Source organism: Leucoraja erinacea, chromosome 14 (assembly GCF_028641065.1).
Source record: "Leucoraja erinacea ecotype New England chromosome 14, Leri_hhj_1, whole genome shotgun sequence".
NCBI classification, from domain to species: Eukaryota; Metazoa; Chordata; class Chondrichthyes; order Rajiformes; family Rajidae; genus Leucoraja; species Leucoraja erinaceus.
This window is the reverse complement of record NC_073390.1, coordinates 38,532,833-38,556,003: the sequence shown is the minus strand read 5'-3', so window position 1 is coordinate 38,556,003 and position 23,171 is coordinate 38,532,833. Positions and strand designations below refer to the sequence as shown.

Sequence of the window (23,171 nt, the reverse complement as noted above, 5' to 3'; positions counted from 1 at the left end):
TAAATTCTCTTACCTTTGCTTCTACGCATGATGATAGTGGAATCTTTTGTTAAATTCTCTATACTTGAAAAGCCATCAACTACAAATTTAATGGCAAAGTATATTTCTTTGCTGGTGAAACTTATACTTCAAGATTCTCTCAACACTTACAAATTTTATATTTGAGATGTAATAATTTCTATGGGACCTAGGTGATTGTTAATGTTAAAGAAATAGCATGCCCAAGATTGATCATTTTCCCGCTGGGAGTGGAGGACGTGCCCAGCCTGATCATCTGGGTTTGTTCTGCTCTGCATTTCGCAACTCCCATTTCTTTGTCTGCGTACTTCTATCTATGTATCAGTAAACCTTGTTAGCGATTTATTGACATGGTCATTAGTTTTTACCATATCTCCCCTACCTTCTACAATACAATACCATACGATAGAACTTTACTTATCCCAGAAGAGAAATTGATCTGCCAACAGTCATAATACAGAAGATACATGAAATATGAAATTAAAGTGAAGAGTGGAAAGGATTGGGGATGTGCAAAGATTGGGGAGGGGAGTCAGTCTCTGTCCCCACAACAGAAGGGGGAGGAGTTGTACAGTTTGATAGCCACAGGGAAGAAGGTTCTCCTGAGGCGTGCTGTGCTGCATCTTGGTGGAACTAGTCTGTTGCTGAAGGTGCTCCTCAGGTTGGACAGTGTACATGGAACGGGTGAGCTGTATTGTCCAAGATGCTCCGCAGTTTGAGGAGCATCCTCCCCTCCAAGACCGACCTCCCGTGAATCCAACTCTGCCCCCAGGACGCAGCCAGCCTTCCTGATGAGTTTGTTAATCCTGTTGGCGTCTGCAGCCTTCGCCCTGCTGCCCCAGCACACAGCAGTGAAGAAGATGGCACTGGCCACCACTGATTGCTGGAACATCTGCAGCATCTTACTGTCGACGTTGAAGGAGCGGAGCCTTCTCAAAAAATAGAGCCGGCTCTGTCCCTTCTTGTGCAGGGCCTCAGCATTCCTGGACCAGTCCAGTTTAATGTCCAGGCACACTCCAAGCTGTTTGTACTCCCTCGTAAACTGCACATCCACACCATTGATGGAGATGGGACAAGGGTGTTCCTCTCCTCCTAAAGTCCACCACTAAATCCAGGTAGGGTTTAACCAGGGGTCGCAGGTGAGTGAGCACCAGCCTCTCCAGGGACTTCATGGTGCGTGAAGTCAGCACCACCGTCATTGGAGGAGCTGGGACGCGTCCTCTTTGGTACAGGAACCAGGCAGGATATCTTCCACATCACAGGAAGATATGAAGATATGCTGGAGTACTCCGCGCAACTGGCTGGCACACGTCTTGAGTACCCTCGAGCTGACACCATCGGGACCCATGGTCTTGCCTGAGCGGAGTCTGTTCAGCTTGTTACTCACCTGCTCAGCCTTGATGGTCAGGTGCGACAAAGACAGAGGAAGTGGACCAGGGTGATTGAGGGGGATAGTCTGTTGGGGAGCATGGGGGAGGGTGGGCAGAGGCCATCAAATCTACTAATCTAGCTCATTGACCCAGTCCTGATTACTTTCCCTCCCCAGGCCACTGGTCTTGTAGCTTGTGATGTTCTTCATACCGCTCCACACATCCTTCATGTGTGCAGCTTTACAAGCTTCATTTTTCTCCTTTTCAGTTCTAATAAAGTCTCTCCTACCTGAAATGCTGACTCTGCTTCTCTTCCCACAACTACATATTTTATGCATTGAAATTTTCCCTTAACGTGGTCATATGACATCATAGTTCATCCATGTATTTTCTTTCCTGAAAGGTAGAAAATGGTAAATTTAAAAGACCATTCACTTAGAAACATAGAAACATAGAAAACAAGTGCAGGAGGAGACCATTCAGCCCTTCGAGCCAGCACCGCCATTCATTGTGATCATGGCTGATCATCCCCAATCAATAACTCGTGCCTGCCTTCTCCCCATATCCCTTAATTCCACTAGCCCCTAGAGCTGTATCTAACTCTCTTAAAACCATCCAGTGACTTGACCTCCACTGCCCTCTGTGGCAGGGAATTCCACAAATTCACAACTCCATGGGTGAGAACGTTTTTTCTCACCTCAGTCTTAAATGGCTTCCCCTTTATTCTAAGACTATAGCCCCTGGTTCTGGACTCGCCCAACATTGGGAACATTCGTGCATCTACCTTGTCCAGTCCTTTTATAATTTTATATGTTTCTATAAGATCCCCCCTCATCCTAGTAAACTCCAGTGAATACAAGCCTAGTCTTTACAATCTTTCCTCATATGACAGTCCCGCCATCCCAGGGATCAATCTCGTGAACCTACGCTGCACTTCCTCAATCACAAGGATGTCCTTCCTCAAATTAGGAGACCAAAACTGGACACAATACTCCAGATGTGGTCTCACCAGAGCCCTATACAACTGTAGAAGATTGTAGAAGAACCTCTTTACTCCTATACTGAAATCCTCTTGTTATGAAGGCCAACAGCTTTCTTCACTTTAGATTGAATCTTCTTATCAGAATTTTAATGCAATGCGTAAAAATGTTGGGACATGGTTTATAAATATAATAAAAGTGAAATATGTTCATTCAGAACATGTGGTAGGTTACAGATTTGGAATAACCCATTGATCTCACCTTGAGCAGTGAAAGAAGAAAATCAGAAGGGACATTTTTAGAGAAAAATCTAATTGCAATGTTTGATCAAATGGGAGTTTTCTAACCACCTCAAAAGCAACATGAGCATTAATTAAATAAAGAAAGTGTGTAAATTGAAACATGGTTAATTGAACTTTATCTCTTAAAAACAGGGCAAAGATGGCAAAGATGATGTGGAAGAAAGAACCTCTCATTTCAAAACGTACCTGGAAACGAGAGGGGCAGCATTAAGTCAAACAACAGAATTCCTGCCCTATTATGCACTGCCGTTTGTCCCCAATCCCACTATCCACCCCTCTTTTAAGGAGCTGTTTCAGGTATGAGCTACTCTTTGTCCTGTTGTCCTTTGCTGATGTGACATTTAGATATGCAATACTGTCTTTGCATTCCTCAGCTGATGGGTTAAATCTCACAGAGGAGGCATTTTTCCATTGGAGCCACAGGTGGAAAACCCTGACAAAGCATTACGCTCCTCGAGATACTTCTGTGAGATAATGTATCTGGTGTCATAGAGTACAATCATTTTTTCAATAACTTCTCTAAATAATTTTGGATATCATTGTTGTATCATTTTACTGGTCCATTGAAATAATCTGAGAATATACCAGTGTCCATTTTCATGATAATTGAGATCATGAATGTGTTCTGTGTATGAAGAACAAAACCTATTGAATTTTAAAATTTAAATGTACATAGACTCTTCCCTTATAATATTTTCCCATTCTTTACATTGCCTGATAATGAACAAGAAAGAAAGTACTTGTAGTTCAACAGTAATTTCATTTTCTCAGGACAGCTCAGAGTGCTTTACTAACAATGAATGATTGGATGATTAGCAAAAATCAGCAGTGAGGTGACCAAATGTTAATTTATTCATTATTGCCGGTGATGAGTGATGGATACATTTTAATCATGGCCCTATTCTTCATATTGTGCTGCTAGTCTTTGGCATCCTCTCCTGAAGAAAATGAGCAGTTTTCATAATTATGCTTCCTATGTTGTGAATCTTGAATTCAAAACCCACCGTGGCATTTAAAAAATTTATGTTCATTCATTTCCAGTATTGGAAAAACAATTATTAGCCTTCGTACTCTTGACCACAAAAATCCATCTAGATGGATGAATGAATGACTGAATACTTTATTGTCACATGTGACAAACCACAGTGAAATTCTTTGCTTGCACACCCGGGGTATGCAAATAGTGACCACATAGAAACTTACAAAGTACCCCTGCCCCTTTGTTCTCCCCCCCCCCCCCCTCCCCCTCCACCCACTCCCTCATGGCAGCACCCCCAGGCCCGGTCCTCCTTTGTTTCTCCCCCCTGCATAGAAACATAGAACATAGAAATATAGATGCAGGAGTAGGCCATTCGGCCCTTCGAGCTACCACCGCCATTCAATATGATCATGGCTGATCATCTAAAGGCAGTCCCCCGTTCCTGCATTTTCCCCATATCCCTTGACTCCCTTAGCTCTAAGAGTTAAATCTAACTCCCTCTTGAAAACATCCAGTAAATTGGCCTCCATTGTTTCTGTGGCAGAGAATTCAACAGATTCACAACTATTTGGGTAAAAATGTTTTTCTTCATCTCAGTCCTAAATGGCCTACCCCTTATTCTAAAAGGCCTATCCCTTATTCTTAAGGGGTATCTCTGGACGCCTCCGTGGCACCGACCCAGGCCCCGGCAGCGGGCTTCGTCGACCCAGGGGCCGGCCGCAGGCTCCGACCCGTGGGGCTCCGGCCTTGGCTTCTCCACGGGCTCACAAACAATCTTCCTGATAAAACGGGGAATTATAGACCAGTTAGCCTGACATCGGTGGTGGGGAAAATGCTGGAGTCAATTATAAAAGATGAGATAGCCGGACATTTGGATAGCAGTAACAGGATCAGTCCGAGTCAGCATGGATTTACGAAGGGGAAATCATGCTTGACTAATCTTCTGGATTTTTTGAAGATGTAACTGGGAAAATGGACAAAGGAGAGCCAGTGGGTGTAGTGTACCTGGACTTTCAGAAAGCATTTGATAAGGTCCCACATAGGAAATTAGTGGGCAAAATTAGGGCACATGGTATTGGGGGTAGAATGCTGACATGGATAGAGAAGTGGTTGGCAGACAGGAAACAAAGAGTAGGGATAAACGGGTCCCTTTCAGAATGGCAGGCAGTGACTAGTGGGGTACCACAAGGCTCGATGCTGCGACCGTATATTTACAATATACATCAATGATTTGGATGAAAGGATTCAAAGTAACATCAGCAAATTTGCAGATGACACAAAGCTGGGTGGCAGTGTGAACTGTGAGGAGGATGCTATGAGAATGCAGGGTGACTTGGACAGGTTGGGGGAGTGGGCAGATGCATGGCAGATGAAGTTTAATGCAGATAAATGTGAGGTTATCCACTTTGGTAGCAAAAACAGGAAGACAGATTACTATCTAAATGGCGTCAAGTTGGGAAAAGAGGAAGTACAACGGGATCTGGGGGTCCTTGTACATCAGTCTATGAAAGTAAGCATGCAGGCACAGCAGGCAGTGAAGAAAGCGAAAGGCATGTTGGCCTTTATAACAAGAGGAATCGAATATAGGAGCAAAGAGGTCCTTCTGCAGTTGTACAGAGCACTAGTGAGACCACACCTGGAGTATTGTGTGCAGTTTGATCTCCTAATTTGAGGATGGACATTCTTGCTATTGAGGGAGTGCAGCATAGGCTTGCAAGGTTAATTCCCAGGATGGCGGGACTGTCATATGCTGAGAGAATGGAGCAGCTGGGTTTGTACACTCTGGAGTTTAGAAGGATGAGAGGGGATCTAATTGAAACATATAAGATTGTTAAGGGCTTGGACACACTAGAAGCAGGAAACATGTTCCCGATGTTGGGGGAGTCCAGAACCAGGGGCCACAGTTTAAGAATTAGGAGTAAGCCATTTAGAACGGAGACGAGGAAACACTTTTTCTCACAGAGAGTGGTGAGTCTGTGGAATTCTCTGCCTCAGAGGGCGATGGAGGCAGGTTATCTGGATGCTTTCAAGAGAGAGCTAGATAGGGCTCTTAAAAATAGCAGCCATGATCACATTGAATGGTGGTGCCAGCTCGAAGAGCCAAATGGCTTACTCCTGCACCTATTGTCTATTGTCAATTTTCTGTTGTGTGGTGTCTTTTTTAAATTGCTGTGTTTTTCTTTTATTTCCTCCCACAAATATGTAATATGTGATATGTGATTCTGTTCCATTCTGTTTTGTAGTTTTTTTTGCACAATCCGCAAGCATTACCACTTTTCATTTCACTGCACATCTTGTATGTGTATGTGACGAATAAACTAAAGTTGAACTTGAACTTGAACTTACTTTACAGACAATTCCATTTGCAGGCTGTGTCCGTCTCATATGCAGGACGGGCCCACCAGAGGCAGCAGCATGGTGGCATACAGGCAGGGGGAGTAGTCCTGGGAGTTCTGACTACAGACACCTGGCGTTGTAAACAGTGAATAAAGTAGATTATCTTGTCATGATCACATTGTTGTTTTGGAGGAGCTTGCTGTCTTTGCGATCACTGAACATTTGATATGTTAATGCAAAGACTACACTTCAGAGAGATATAATAATTATAAAGTTTTTAGATTGTTACAGGAGCTGTAGAAATGAGCGTATTTTTATTGCAGCTGTTAGTGTGGTACAACGCTTGTTATTCTGATAGACAGACAGACATTTATTGTCATTTAAACATACAACGTTCAAACAAGATTACGTTCCTGCAGTCATAACAGCAAGAAAACCAAAACACGCAATTGACAATTCCACACAAACATCCATCACAGTGAATCTCCTAACATCTCCACACTGTGATGGAAGGCAAAAGTCTTATCGCTTCCCTGTGCTCTGTTCTTTATTCTTCTTCTCCCTCAGTCAAGCAGTCAAAGTACTGCATCGAGCTGATCGAGGCTTTTGATGTTAGAGCCCCCGGAGGGCGATGGTAAGTTCCAAGGCCGTTTAAGCTGCGCCGGCCGATGTAAGGCCCTGCTCCAGGTCGATTTAAACCCCTTGATTCGGACGGGAGAAGTTGCCATTGCGGGAGCTCCGAAAAGCGTTCTCCCACCAGGGACCCGCGAGCTCTCGATGTTACCGTCCACAGGGCCTGCAGCCGGAGTCTCCGGAGCTCCGAAGTCGGGTCGTAGGCCGCGCTCCACCACAGCGCTCCGCGCTCCGAAGTCGGCCAGCTCCGCGATGGTGAGTCCTCAGGCTCTGCGACTGGAGCCCCAGGTCGATTCCGGTTGGAGGCCGCCATCTCCACGATGTTAGGCCCCAACGACAACGGAGACTCAACAGCGAAACGGTCATGTCCCCCGTGCAGGGAAGAGATTAAAAAGTTTCCCCCAACCCCCCGACATATACACAGTTAAAAATAAAATAAAACTAAAACCAAAAAACATACACCTAACAGGGCAAAAAAAAAAGAAAAGACAGACGGACCGCAGTGGCTGCTGCCACAAGGCGCCGCCACCTAAAGTTTGTAAGTTCCTGCATTGTTTATTTTTACATTGAATAAATGTTTTTTGTCCCCTTGGGCCCCTTAGCTCAAAGGTTTCAGGACCAGGCCTGCCACTTCTTTTTTCATAGATTGCATCACTGCAGGAGTATCAATTATTCCATTATTTAAACCAAGTTTTTCAGGTTAGGTTTTCTGGGAGACAGTAGTTGGCACTGGATTGCACTCCTGAGTAAATATTGCACCACACTGTACTTTTCAGTACAGATTTCCAATAGAATGTAAAGTTATTGAATATGTTATTTATGATATTTAGGATTCAAGATGATACCATGATCAGTCTAGTTAGGTTGAGGTGATCTTAGAGAAAACAATAAAACAGGCAAAAATAAACTGTCAAGAAAAGTGAAAAGCTAAAGTACACATCAGAATTTTACATTATGTTTCTAGCTGAGAAAGTGGTTCTATTATCAATGCAAACTATCAAAATAGAACAAGAGCCATTCTGCTTGATTACAGTGCCCTCCATAATGTTTGGGACAATGACCCATCATGTATTTATTTGCCTCTATACTCCACAATTTGAGATTTGTAATAGAAAAAATCACATGGTTAAAGTGCACATTGTCAGATTTTAATAAAGAGCATTTTTACAAATTTTGGTTTCACCATTTAGAAATTACAGCAGGGTTTATACGTAGTATCCCCCCCCCCCCCCTTTTTGCTGGGTGTCTTCTCTGGTGATGCTCTACCAGGCTTGTATTGCAGCCATCTTTAGCTTATGCATGCTTTGGGGGCTAGTCCCCTTCAGTATTCTCTTCAGCATATAAAAGGCATGCTCAATTGGGTTCAGATCAGGTGATTGACTTGGCGAAGAGGCTGTATGGACAAAAACTTAATAGCCACTTCGCAAATGACAAAGACACACGTCGCTTGTGGCAGGGATTTCATACCATCACTGACTACAAGCCCCCCCCCCCGCTGCGGATATGCCAAAACGACCCCTCTCTACCAGATGAACTGAACGAGTTCTACGCACGGTTTGAGGTTAAAAACAGCACCCAGACACGTGCACTACTGCCATCTCCCAGTGACCAGTTGCTCAGGCTGTCCGCAGCCGGAGTTAAAAAGACCTTTGCCAGCGTCAATCCACGCAAAGCTGCAGGGCCGGACAACATTCCTGGATGAAGGGAAAGATGTCTTCACAGATTTTTTAACATGGCCTGTTTTCCATGCTGTAATTGTGTCGTAAGAAATGGTGCCATATGGAGAAACCAAACCCAGCCTGATCTTTCGACCAGTGGCTCTAACACCCATTGTAATGAAGTGTTTTGAGCGACATGCAGCACATCAAAAATAGTCTACCTGCCGACCTAGACCCAACAGAGCCAAAGATCCACAGAGGACGCAGTCTCAACAACACTGAATCTCGTACTGTCACACATCGGAAAAATACTTATGCCAGGATCCTCTTCATAGACCTCAGCTCTGCTTTTAATACAATCATTCCACAGCAGCTGGTGGAGAAGTTGGAGCTATTGGGGGTTGATGCTGGCACATGCAACTGGGTCCTGAACTTTCTGTCGCAACGGCAGCAGACAGTCAGGGTGGGCAGTAGGACATCAAAAACCATAGCCATGAGCACTGGCTCACCCCAAGGCTGTGTCCTAAGCACCCTGCTGTTTAGTCTGCTGACACACGACTGTACTGCTAGACTCAACAACAACTTCATCAACAAGTTCGCTGATGACACAACAGTGGTGGGTCTCATCAGTGACAATGATGAATCGGCGTACAGGATGGAGGTGGAGCTGCTCACAGGTTGGTGCAAATCCCACAACCTCATTCTTAACGTGGGAAAAACTAAGGAGATGGTGGTTGACTTCAGGAGGGCGGGGAAACAACACCATACACCTCTGCACATCGATGGAGCTGATGTGGAAAGGGTCAGCAGCGTGAAGTTCCTAGGACTACATCTGTCTGATGACCTGACGTCCACGGCCAACACCACAGCACTGGTCAAGAGAGCCCAGCAGCGACTACACCCTCTCCGAAGACTACGTAAAGCAGGTCTCCCCACTACACACCTACGGACTTTTTATAGGGGGACAATCGAGAGCACATTGACCTACGGCATCACTTCCTGGTTCGGGAGCTGCAAGGCGTACGAACGGCACCAACTAGACAGGATTGTGAAGACCGCCAGCAGGATTATTGGTGCTCCACTCCCTTTCCTGCTGGACATATACAGGAAGAGATGTATCAACAGAGCCATCTCTATCATCAAAGGCCCCTACCACCCATCGCATGACATTTTCTCCATCCTGCCATCTGGGAAGAGGTACAGGAGCATTAGCTGCAAAACCAGCAGGATGCTTCTCAGCTTCTTCCCACAGGCTATAAGACTGCTAAATGGACTTTGCCCCCTGCCAAAGTATCGCGCACCAACCACCAACCTGGACACACTGCAGCAGAGCCACTGTTGTGCTGCTGCCGATCGGATCGCCTGTTGAATGTTTAGTAGAGTGTTAAATTTGTTCATGATATATGTATTTTTATTTCTATTATTTTTAATGCACACTGAATGGACACTGGTTGAGCAACGTTTTTTTGTTTCCTCTGGGTATGTGAATACTCAGGAAATGACAATAAAGATATACAATACAATACCAGGCTTGTATTGCAGCCATCTTTAGCTTATGCATGCTTTGGGGGCTAGTCCCCTTCAGTATTCTCTTCAGCATATAAAAGGCATGCTCAATTGGGTTCAGATCAGGTGATTGACTTGGCCACTAAAGAATTGACCATGTTTTAGCTTTGAAAAACCCCTTTGTTGCTTTTGCCGTATGTTTGGGATCATTGTCTTGTTGTAGAATGAACCGCTGGCCAATGAGTTTTGAGGCATTTGTTTCAACCTGAGCAGATAGAATGTGTCTATACACTTCAGAATGCATTATGCTACTACCATCAGCGGTTGTATCATCAATGAAGATAAGTGAGCCAGTACCTTCAGCAGCCATACGTGCCCAGGCCATACCCCCCACCACCTTGTTTCACAGATGAGGTGGTATGCTTTGGATATTGGGCAGTTCCTTCTCTCCTCCATACTTTGCTCTTGACATCACTCTGATATAAGTTAATCTTTGTCTCATCTGTCCACAAGACCTTTTTCCAGAACTGTGGTAGATCTTTTAAGTACTTCTTGGCAAACTGTAACCTGGCCATCCTTTTATTTGCGGCTAACCAGTGGTTTGCATCTTGCAATGTTGCCTCTGTATTTCTGTTCATGATGAAGTATTCTGCGGACAGTGATCATTGACAAATCCACACCTGACTCCTGAAGAGTATTTCTGATCTGTCGGTCAGGTGTTTGGGGATTTTTCTTTATTGTAGAGAGAATTCTTCTGTCATCAGCTGTGGAGGTCTTCCTTGGCCTGCCAGTCCTTTTGCGATTAGTAAGCTCACCAGTGCTCTCTTCTTCTTAATGATGTTCCAAACAGTTGATTTTGGTAAGCCTAAGGTTTGGCTGATGTCTCAAACAGTTTTATTCTTGTTTCTCAGTCTCATAATGGCTTTTTTGACTTTCATTGGCACAACTTTAATCCTCGTGTTGATAAACAGCAATAAAGGTTTCCAAAAGTGAAGGAAAGACTGGAGGAAAGACTAGGTGCTGAGAGCTCTCTATACCTACATTAAGGAGGCATTTAAACACACCTGAGCCATTACAAATACCTGTGAAGCCAAGTGTCCCAAACATTATGGTGCCCTGAGATGGAGGGACTATTTATAAACACTGCTGTAATTTCTACACGATGAAACCAAAATGTGTAAAAATACACTTCAATAAATTCTGACAATGTGCACTTTAACCACATGTGATTTTTTTCTATTACAAATCTCAAATTGTGGAGAACAGAAGCAAATAAATAAATGATGGGTCTTTGTCCCAAATATTATGGAGGACACTATGTGTCTGCACAAAACAATGCTGAGGGATTACTTTGATGATGGAATAGATTCAGAAAAGTGACCGTGCCAGCTTCCTGTGACAATTCCCAATAAGTATAGCCATTGATGACATACTCCAAGAGGATATATTCCAGCAGCTTTCAAAAAGTGTTTTTGGCAAGTAAGCTCATGTTTTGTTTGTTAATTATAAGAAGATAGTGAAGTAATTGTTGTCTCTTATTATTTTAATATTCACAGAAAACAATGGTCTTACTATTGTTGAAATTAAACATATGATATCTGACTATCACTTTCTACTAGTTCCAGACAAACCCTATTCAGCTAATGCAGGGAAAGTGAGTAAGGGGATATTATACTTCTAACAACTCCTCTTGTTAACTTAATTTATAAGGTCTAGAATATCATATGGCTTTCCGGGTAATTAAAAAAAAATCCAACTTGAAAACTTCACAAAAATACGCTCTTTTTGTCATGCTCTTATTTTTTTTAATGGCAGTTGCTGTTAATTTAACTTTTCAGGATTCTTGGACTCTTGATTTGAAGTTGAAAATGCAGAAATTTCTTTCCGCGAGCTTGAAAATGCCCAGAGTCCCACGGCTGCTCTCGATATTTGTATCCTTCTATACATCTTAATTTTCTTGGAAATGTTTAATTATTATAACTGAGATTTAGTTTTCAAATGCTGAAGGGAGGGGGAAGAAGAGGAGGAAGCTGATCATGTGTCCTGGAATGACAAAAAAACAACTAACTGCTGAAAATACCCGGAGAGCATTTGCAGACAGAAACAGTTGAAGCTTCAGGTTGGTGAGGATAATGGATATGTAGCCTTTCTTTCTCAGATAAGGAAAATGAGTCAATAGATGGATGTTAATAAACTGAATTTCTCAATGAGATGGCTGAACTTGATTCTTGGTTATTGATCAGTCATGGCCACCTAACTTGGACAAAGCAAGTGAGCTGGATATGACAGAATGTCTTGTATATATTGTAAATAAGGGAGAGGGATGCAGAGAAAAACAGAATGCCTGCAATACAATAGAGATCAAGAGAGAGTGAATGACAGAAGTAATGGATTCCAGGATCTAGAATCAATCTAATCAACATCTGTTGCACTCTCCTTATCCCAATTAAATATCTTTCTTGGATAGGGAGTCTAGAGTACACAGTATTGCAGATAGACCCCATATTCTTCCAACTAAACTGGATAAACTAAACTGAAATAGGCCAACAAACGATATGCCTTTGAAATACATGCAGGTTGATTTTGTATCCAAGTATGCTCAAGTCCTTCTGAACACTGACCTTGATTTCCATCTGCCATGTTGACAATCATCACTCGGCTTGCCTTTGTCCCTACCAAGCTTTTGATGTTACAAATTCACGGAGTAGTAGCAGGAAATCGAGGTTTAGATTTGTTTTTACAAATTCAATAAAATTTAAACCTGAGTTCAACTTAAAAGCAGTGGTCCTTAACCCATATTTCAAAGAAAGAAAATGGACAGGAATACAAAGGTAAGGGCATTCAATTTAATTTTTAGCTTATGAGATTGCTATTTGTTTCTTTTATCACGGACAGTAAACTTCTAGTTGGTCAAAGCATTGTGGAGAACTTTTAATCTTCCTTAAAATGAAAAGTTTGGCAATTTATTACAATTTTCAAAGTATTGTTAATACCTGAATGTTCACTTTAATATTTTATTTGTGACTAAAGATTGAATTATTGGATTACTGTCTTTGAAAGTGCAGCTATATATACAGGAGTGCAGGTGCATGGTTCCTTGAAGGTGGAGTCGCAGGTAGATAGGGTGGTGCAAAAGGCATTTGGCACATTGGCCTTCATCAGTCAAGAGTATTGAGGATAGAAGTTAGGTTTAATTCTGTTTGGCTGTAATGACAAAGGTTAAAATAGAACCACATAAAATAGTGTAAGACAATATACCGTTTTTCTTTATTCTCTTGCCACATAAAAGAAAAGCATTTGGCCCATTTATCTATAAAACAATCCCAGCAATCCCAATCACCACTTTGCTGTTACTGGTTTATGATTTCACACGACCATCAGTTCCACCCAGATTCTCCTACTACCCATCTCACTTGATGTAATTTAAAGTACAATTAATCTAACAACAAACACACCTGGATGCAAGAGGAAACTGAATTCCAGGAGTCAATGTTGCAGTAAGGGGAAGAAGACTAAATAGCAGGAAAAATCGTTGCTGTCTCCTCCCCTTCCTTAACCCTCGAGCTGTCTCCTCCCATCCCCCCGCCCTCGGGCTCCTCCTCCTCCCTTTTTCCTTCCTTCTCCCCCCCACCCCCCCATCAGTCTGAAGAAGGGTTTCGGCCCGAAACGTCGCCTATTTCCTTTGCTCCATAGATGCTGCTGCACCCACAGAGTTTCTCCAGCAATTTTGTGTACCTTCGATCTTCCAGCATCTGCAGTTCCTTCTTGAACACTTTAGTAAAAGGTAGTCTGTTCTAAGCGTCATCCTAGCATGAGACTAAACGCAGACAAAGGAAATGATACAAGAATGTTCTCAAAACCTCTGAGGGAAAATTAAATGTCCCCTCTGATTCAAAGGAATCCCTGACACTTGACCACTCAAAATGAAGAAGGAGCAACTGGATGGCATTCCATTTCACCGATTTTACATCTGACAAATGCACAAATTATAAATTCTTCATCATTTGAACATGGGACAGTTTTATTTTAGAAATTCGTTGCATGTGAAACAATAATTTCATTTAAAACAGAAATAAATTAAGACAATTGCATGGGCATTTGTTAACATTGTATTGGCAGAACTGGTGCATCAACTACAGCAACGGCTAACAGAGACAGAGCAAAAAGCAGCAACATACATGAGGAGATACAGCAAGATACAAGAGGATTACCATAACCTGATTGGGGTCACTGCAGAACTGGTGGATTCCTTAGAAGCTACAGTAAATGGGAAAATGGTGAGATATGTACCAACTAATCCATTTTTGGTGTAAATTTATATTTAATAATTTGTACATTGGTGTTGAACACCAATTTCTTAAAAATAATCTCGGATGTATTGGTTTAGTATGATCTTGCACAAAATAGAATGACAGTAAGCCCTCACGATAAGGGAGGGGGGAGGTTCGTGTCTGTTATTGCCGATTGTCCCGTATAACTGAGTGAGGGGGAAAAAGTTTTACCCAAGGCTGGGAGGGAAGAAACACAACATGTGGGGGAGGGGGTTCAACAAGCATGAATTCACAGGCCTGGGAGCTACAGAGCCCCCGGCCCCACACGCGGTGAGCCAGGGACTGGCCCGTTACTCACGCCATCTTCATGCTGATCACTCACCCCTCCCACAATCATTGGGTAACAGGCAGACACAGTGCAATGGGAGGCGAGATCTATTATATAGAGGTTGGTTATTGCGGGTGTTTACTGTATTCATTGACTGATTATTTTCACTATATTTAATTTTAATGTAAATGGTTCATACAATATTTATTTTCAGTTCATCCGTATTTTCACGTTTTAGTTGATACAGCAAGGAAATCACTGTGATCAAATATAATCATGGATGATCATTCCACCTAACATACAGTGTAGCAATGTTACGAAATTTTGAGATTTTATAAATCAATTCTGCAATTTATCCCACCAGATAAAGCATAAAAATAGGTTTAATTTGATACCTAATTCACTTTCAAATCTTCAGTATTTAAAAGGTAATATGGCCATTTTCATACTCGGAAATTAGCATCTTGTTCCCTATTACTTTTCCAAAAGCTGTGATAGAGGACAGTCAAAAGCCCATAACTTTCTTAAAATTAAGAGAACTGAATGAAACTCACGAGGACCGGCCAGGCCTCGACTCGGGTTTCTACGTGGCGATCCAGGAGGCATCGAGACCGCAGCGCCTCGATAAGTATTCAGACCCCTTCACTTTTTCCTCATTTTGTTACGTTACAGCCTTATTTTTAAATGGATTAAATTAATTTTTTTAATCATCACTGTACACACAATACCCCAGAATGAAGAAGCGAAAACAGGTGTTTAGAAACTTTTGCAAAGTAATTAAAAATAAATAACTGGAATATCACATTAACATAAGTATTCAGACCCTTTGCTATGACACTCAAAATTAAGCAAAATTGTCCGTAGACCTCCGAGACAGGATTGTGTTGAGATACAGATCTGGGGAAGGGTATAAAACAATTTCTGCAGCATTGCAGGTCCCGAAGAGCACAGTGGCCTCCGTCATTCTTAAATGGAAGAACTTTGGAACCACCAGGACTCTTCATAGAGCTGGCCACCCGGACAAACTGAGCAATCGGGAGAGAAGGGCCTTGGTCAGGGAGGTGAACAAGAACCTGATAGTCACTCTGACAGAACTGCAGAGTTTCTCTGTGGAGATGGGAAAACCTTCCAGAAGGACAACTATATCTGCAGCACTCTACCAATCAGGCTTTTATGGTAGAGTTGTATCATACTCCTCAGTAAAAGGCACATGAAAGCCCGCTTGGAGGTTGCCAAAAGGCATGAGAAACAAGATTGTCTGGTCTGATGAAACCAAGATGCTTGAATGCCAAGCGTCACGTCTGGAGGAAACCAGGCATCGCTCATCACCTGGCCAATACCATACCTACGGTGAAGCATCGTGGTGGCAGCATCATGCTGTGGGGATGTTTTTCAGCGGCAAGAACTGGGAGACTAGTCAGGATCGAGGGAAAGATGAACGCAAAGTACAGAGAGCTCCTTGATGAAAACCTGCACCTTCCAACAGAACAACGACCCAAAGCACACAGCCAAGACAACGCAGGAGTGGCTTCGTGACAAGTCTGTGAATGTCCTTGAGTGGCCCAGCCAGAGCCCAGACTTGAACCTGATCGAACATCTCTGGAGGGACCTGAAAATAACTGTGCATCGACACTCCCCATCAAACCTAACAGAGCTTGAGAGGATCTGCAGAGATGAATGGGAGAAATTACCCAAAAAACTTGAGGCTTTAATCGCTGCCAAAGGTGCTTCAACAAAGTACTGAGTAAAGGGTCTGAATACTTATCTAAATGTGATATTTCAGTTATTTCTTTTTAATTACTTTTTGAAAAATTCTAAACCCCTGTTTTCGCTTTTACATTAATGGGGTATTGTGTGTAGATTGGTGGTATAAAAAAAAATAATTTAATCCATTTTAGAATAAAGCTGCAACGTAACAAAATGTGGAAAAAGTGAAGGGGTCTGAATACTTTCTGAATGTACTGTATTCCCACTCTCTAGGCAATAGACAACAGATGCCGGAGTAGGCCATCCCGCCCTTCGAGGCATTGCCCTTTTACACTTTGCATCGATGAACTTATCTCCTTCAGAAACACATTTGATGACTTGGCCTCCATGTTGTATGGTTGAGAATCCCACTGGTCCATCTTCCTCCGAATGAAGGAATTTCTCTTTACGAATTTCTCAGTCATAAATGTCTTAACCCTTTTGATGCCAAGTTCTAACACTTGGCAAAAATTCTGAACGTTATGGTTGGATCCTCATTCTTCTAAATTCTAGTGAATTCATATATTGTCAAGCCAATTTCTCCTCATACAACAGTCCTGCTACACCACATATCAGTTTGGTAAACCACACAGCACTCCCTCAATGGCAAACCAGTGGATGTGGTGTATCTGGACTTCCAGAAGGCTTTCGACAAGGTCCCACATAAAAGATTAGTATACAAACTTAAAGCACACGGCATTGGGGGTTCAGTATTGATGTGGATAGAGAACTGGCTGGCAAACAGGAAGCAAAGAGTAGGAGTAAACGGGTCCTTTTCACAATGGCAGGCAATGACTAGTGGGGTACCGCAAGGCTCAGTGCTGGGACCCCAGCTATTTACAATATATATTAATGATCTGGATGAGGGAATTGAAGGCAATATCTCCAAGTTTGCGGATGACACTAAGCTGGGGGGCAGTGTTAGCTGTGAGGAGGATGCTAGGAGACTGCAAGGTACTTGGATAGGCTGGGTGAGTGGGCAAATGTTTGGCAGATGCAGTATAATGTGGATAAATGTGAGGTTATCCATTTTGGTGGCAAAAACGGGAAAGCAGACTATTATCTAAATGGTGGCCGATTGGGAAAAGGGGAGATGCAGCGAGACTTGGGTGTCATGGTACACCAGTCATTGAAGGTAGGCATGCAGGTGCAGCAGGCAGTAAAGAAAGCGAATGGTATGTTAGCTTTCATTGCAAAAGGATTTGAGTATAGGAGCAGGGAGGTTCTACTGCAGTTGTACAGGGTCTTGATGAGACCACACCTGGGGTATTGCGTACAGTTTTGGTCTCCAAATCTGAGGAAGGACATTATTGCCATAGAGGGAGTGCAGAGACGGTTCACCAGACTGATTCCTGGGATGTCAGGACTGTCTTATGAAGAAAGACTGGATAGACTTGGTTTATACTCTCTAGAATTTAGGAGATTGAGAGGGGATCATATAGAAACTTACAAAATTCTTAAGGGGTTGGACAGGCTAGATGCAGGAAGAATGTTCCCGATGTTAGGGAAGTCCAGGACAAGGGGTCACAGCTTAAGGATAAGGGGGAAATCCTTTAAAACCGAGATGAGAAGAACTTTTTTCACACAGAGAGTGGTGAATCTCTGGAACTCTCTGCCACAGAGGATAGTTGAGGCCAGTTCATTGTCTATATTTAAGAGGGAGTTAGATATGGCCCTTGTGTCTAAGGGGATCAGGGGGTATGGGGAGAAGGCAGGTACGGGATACTGAGTTGGATGATCAGCCATGATCATATTGAATGGCGGTGCAGGCTCGAAGGGTCGAATGGCCTACTCCTGCACCTAATTTCTATGTTTCTATGTTTCTAAATCTCTGCTTTCTTGGGTGAAACAAAAACTGCATACAATGCTTCTGATGTGGTCTTTATTATTGTGGGAAAATATCTTGTCTCAGTGGTCGATACCTCTTGCAATGAAGGCCAACTAATCATTAGTCTTCTTAATTGCAAGCTGCATCTGCATATTTACTTTCACTTCCCAGTGAAGCACCCTCTGGTCCACATAAAATGTGCAAAAAAGGTAAAAGCGGTGAGCAAAACAGGTGATTATCAGATTTATGTATGCCAATGATTTCTTACTTACTGTTTATAGGTCACCCCAGAGTACCTTCAAAGTGTTTGTGTTCGATTGTTTAGCAAACAAATGAGACAAAGCATGGCCCAAAGCATTGACTTCACAAGACCAGGAACTGTGAGTACATTGCATTTGTTTATTAATCTTGACTTGAATCTGAAATTTGCATTAATTTTGAGCAATTAAATGTAAATGTAATTGTTTTGAAATTATGGGTTAATTTATTTTTTCATTGTGAGTATTTAATATTGCTACATTAATATTATACTGACAAGAGCAGGTAGATAGATAGAGTGGTCAAAACAGGAATGTGTAAGGAGGAACTGCAGATGTTGGTTTAAACCGAAGATAGACACAAAAAGCTGGAGTACCTCAGCTTTAGAGTATTGTGTTCAGTTCCAGGCACCATGTTACAGTAAAGATGTCGAGCTGGAAAGGGTGCAGAGAAGATTTCTATGCTGTATGACTCTTAAGACTCCAAAGGAGCAGTCAGAGGCTGAATATCCCTGCAGTGAGTGCTTTGCATTCCTGACACTACAAGACTGAAGTAAGAGGCATGAAGAAAAATTTGCCAATCAAAAGCTTTAGACAATTCAAGGTCAAATTCACCTTACTTGACACCCATCAACTATCCTAATTATTCATTCCTTCCACCATCAGCGCACAGTGGCTGCAGTATCTATACCATCAACAAAATGCATTGTAGTTCCTTGCCTGGACTGTTCCACCAGCATATCCAAAACTCAAACATCAACAAACCAGTATAAATGTTTCTGACTCATGCAGTTTCCCCTCTTTTCTGAACTTATATAGCCATTCCTTCATCATTGCTGGCACCAAACTAGGGAATTGTAAGGGTAAAAAGACCCTAATGGGACTAATCTACAGGCCCCCAAACAGAGCCTGGACATAGGGCGCAAGTTGAATCGGGAGTTAAAATTGGCATGTAGTAAAAGTAGTGCTGTAGTTGTTATGGGAGATTTCAACATGCAGGTAGACTGGGAAAATCAGGTTGGTACTAGACCCCAAGAAAGGGACTTTGTAGAGTGCCTTCGTGATGGATTCTTTGAACAGCTTGTATTGGAGCCTACCAGGGAGAAGGCAATTCTGGATTTAGTGATCGTGGTCTTTATTATTGTGGGAAAATATCTTGTCTCAGTGGTCGATACCTCTTACAATTCCTTAGTTCTATCCATACTGACTCCACATCTCCTGTTTCAATGTCACCCCTTGCAAGGGACTGAATTTCATTCCTCACCAACAGGGCAACCCCACCCCCTCTGCCCACCTGTCTGTCTTTTCGATAGGAGGTATACCCTTGAATATTCAGTTCCCAGCCCTGGCCCTCTTGCAGCCATGTCTGTAATTCCCACAACATCATACTTGCCAGTTTCTAACTGAGCCTCAAGCTCGTCCACTTTATTCCTTATACTTTGCGCATTCATATACAGCACTTTGACCTCTGTATTCACATCCCCCCTCGAAGCAGCAAGCGGGGCAGACGGGGACGGAGACGGGAGAGGAAGCAAAAGCGGGGCAAGCGGGCCGGCATCCACGCTAGGCTGAGGAGCTCACCGGACCGACCAGCTTTGCCCAGCCTGTTTATAGCAAACGCCCAGTCCATTGTCAACAAGATTGACGAACTCAGACTGAGACTTCACTCAAACAGGATAAGTAGCTGTGCTTTCTTCTTCACCGAAACCTGGTTGAATCCGAACATCCCTGACGCTGCTATTGAGCTAGCAGGCCGAACTGTTTATCGAGCAGACCGAACAGCTGACTCCAGTAAGGATAAAGGCGGTGGTGTGTGCATATATGTGTGTAACTCATGGTGCACCACCACTGACATTGTTGAAACTTTTTGCTCCCCGGACTTGGAGTTTATTACAGTGAAATGCAGACCGTTTTATCTGCCAAGGGAGTTTACAGTGGTGTTCCTCACTGCTGTTTACATACCACCGCAAGCTAACGCTAAGCTAGCGCTGGCTAGTCTGCATGATGCTATCCACCAGTTGGAAAACAACCATCCAGACGGCGTGTTTTTAATAGCAGGAGACTTCAATCACGACAAGCTGAAGACTGTAATGCCAACATTTCAACAGTTTATTGATTTTCCGACCAGAGGAAACAATATCTTGGACCAGGTCTACTGCAACATTGCCAAGGGCTACAATGCGTCCCCCTGCCCCCATCTTGGCCGATCCGATCACATCAGTCTGTACTTAACACCTGCATACAGACCCCTCATTGCAAGGACAAAGCCAACAGTTCACACCATCATGGTCTGGCCAGAAGGAGCCATGGACAGGCTACAGAACTGCTTTGAGTACACTGATTGGGCCATCTTTAAATAATTTTACTTTCAACAATATAGTGTGTCAGGCCACTTTCCATAGAGAGTGTCCAGACACATGGCATCCTGGTATGGCATGGCAACAGTTCTGCGGCTGACAAGAAAGCTCTGTAGAGAGTCATCAATACAGCCCAAAAGATCACCAACACACACCTGCCTGCCCTGGAAGAGATCTATAGCTCTTCTTGACTACGGAAGGCATCACGCATCCTAAAGGACTCATCTCATCCAAGCACATCACTTGTTTGCCCTTCTGCCCTCAGGAAAGTGTTATAGGTCCATCAAATTACACACCACAAGATTAACACACTTTCTACACCAAGGCCATTGCCACTCTGAACTCTGCACTGAACACACACACCCCATAGTCAATATTTTGTACTGTTACAACACTATACTGTGAAATATTGCATTCTGACGACGTTTTTCTTGCCGTTTTTGTTGTTTCCATTGTCGTTATTATTTATCTGATACGTTGGAGCTCCGCTCGGGCAGTGCGCCTGAAATTTATAATGACAATAAAGTGTATTATTATTATTATTATTATTATTATTATTATTATTATTATTATTATTATTAATGCATTTAGATCCCTTTTACCTCCAACATTTTCATTTAAGTTTTCACTTGAACATATATTTCTGTTGTTAGTGGAGGCAAAAGAGTTCAATCTACATGTTTTATTTGCTTTAAATATATACATTTTTTATAGGATCTGGAAATTTTCTTTGCAATTTTTTTAACCTATGTGAATGTTTCTCTATTTTGTTGTCTGATTATCGTTCCAAAAAAAAAAGGATGTTTACATTAAGAGCCCTTATAACAGTGAAGGATCTGTGAGTTTCTAAATTTCTTTCTAAACTTCTGAATGTCTGTTCCTCTCCTACCTTTCTGCTGTCTGTCAATTATGAATTTTCCAAGTCATGTACACAGCATATTATAAATTTAAATTAGAAATAATTAGGTAACTATCTTCCAGGCGTAGTGAGGAAATTAACTAAAATAAAGTAAGATCATGTAAAAGTGATCATGAGTCCATTTAAATGATAACATGATCATCTGGACAATGTAGTTGAAAGTAGCTAATGTTCCCACTATGGATTGCATTCAATTGTTATGCAATTATGCTAGACGTTTACACACAATGAAAATAGCTAATAATAGGTAATAAATGGTCATTCCTTTTCTTAATGCTGTTGCAATACTGTAAAAAAAGAATTATATTCATCAGCTTGTTCCTTTTTTCTTAAACTTGTAAATATCAGTTGAAATTAAGTCATACCGCAGGCTCATTAGCTCCTTAATTGGCTGAGTGGTTGATCGACTGATGCTTTTGGTAGGAATTATCATATAAGGAACATTGTGTAGGATTTTATAGGATAAATAGCTTGAGTTCTGCATGATGCGGAATCTCCAGTCATGAGTGACTGCCCTGACACTTTGTGGGCAGTGATCATTAAAGCAGATGCCACTGAGGAGTTCTGTAGCTATCTCTACAATTGTGAAACACTAGAAATAAATTCTTGCAATTATTACAGGGTGGCAGAGAAGTGCAGCTGGTAACATAGAAACATAGAAACTAGGTGCAGGAGTAGGCCATTTGGCCCTTCGAGCCTGCACATTATTGCTATTGAGGGAGTACAGCATAGGTTCACCAGGTTAATTCCTGGGATGCCAGGACTGGCGTATGATGAAAGAATGGGTCGACTGGACTTGTATTCACTGGAATTTAGAAGGATGAGAGGGATTCTTATAGAAACATATAACATTCTTAGAGGATTTGACAGGGTAGATGCAAGAAAAATGTTCCCGATGTTGTGGGAGACCAGAATCAAGGGTCATAGTTTAAGAGTAAGGGTTGGCCATTTAGGACTGAGATGAGGAAGAACTTTTTCACCCAGAGAGTTGTGAGTCAGTGGAATTCTCTGCCACAGAAGGCAGTGGAGTCCAATTCACTGGATGTTTTCAAGAGAATTAGATTTAGCTCTTGGGGCTAAAGGAATCAAGAGATATGGGGAAAAAGCAGGAACGGGGTACTGATTTTGGATGATCAGCTATGATCATATTAAATGGCGCTGGTTCGAAGGGCCGAATGGCCTACTCCTGAACCTATTTTCTATGTTTCTATATAACCTTGCTGTATCTAAAACTGAAAACTAAATCCAATAAATCCAAGACAGGTGCCCCTTAATACAAAATCCTGCCATACTCTGTCAGCATACATAAGAGGAAACATTGGTTAATTCAAAGTTATGTTAAATTGTGGCAGTTTTTCTATGTCAATGTATCTTCCTCACAAATTCTAACATTCAAGAATGTTCTCTGTTAACTTTTGATGCAGCTGTTTGGCATGTAAATCTTCTATATTTTATTACATAGTTTTATGCTGATGTACTGATTTTCCTGGGATGTTTACAAACAATATATAGGCGATCCTAGCATGAAGCTTTGGTTGGTTATGGCTTCTCTTGCTTGTCATTAAGTGCGGTACATGTAATCGCTGCTAGCAACGTTTAGCTCCATTAACAGAATGCAGATGTTACTGTCATCGATCTTGTAGTTGGATATAGCTTCTATGTTCATCTACAGATACTGACTG

The 23,171-nt window shown here is 42.4% G+C and overlaps 1 protein-coding gene across 1 annotated transcript in view; it reads left to right on the top strand.

The window, feature by feature from the left end:
* Positions 1 to 23,171, top strand: part of LOC129703603 (lisH domain-containing protein ARMC9) — an 82,978-nt gene that overhangs the window by 22,305 nt on the left and 37,502 nt on the right. Inside the window, exons 5-10 of the mRNA XM_055646203.1 lie at positions 2,813 to 2,967; positions 11,622 to 11,714; positions 12,590 to 12,614; positions 13,903 to 14,060; positions 18,238 to 18,336; positions 21,370 to 21,408. Of these exons, the coding sequence (XP_055502178.1) occupies positions 2,813 to 2,967; positions 11,622 to 11,714; positions 12,590 to 12,614; positions 13,903 to 14,060; positions 18,238 to 18,336; positions 21,370 to 21,408 (569 nt within the window). The remainder of the gene's footprint in view (positions 1 to 2,812; positions 2,968 to 11,621; positions 11,715 to 12,589; positions 12,615 to 13,902; positions 14,061 to 18,237; positions 18,337 to 21,369; positions 21,409 to 23,171) is intronic.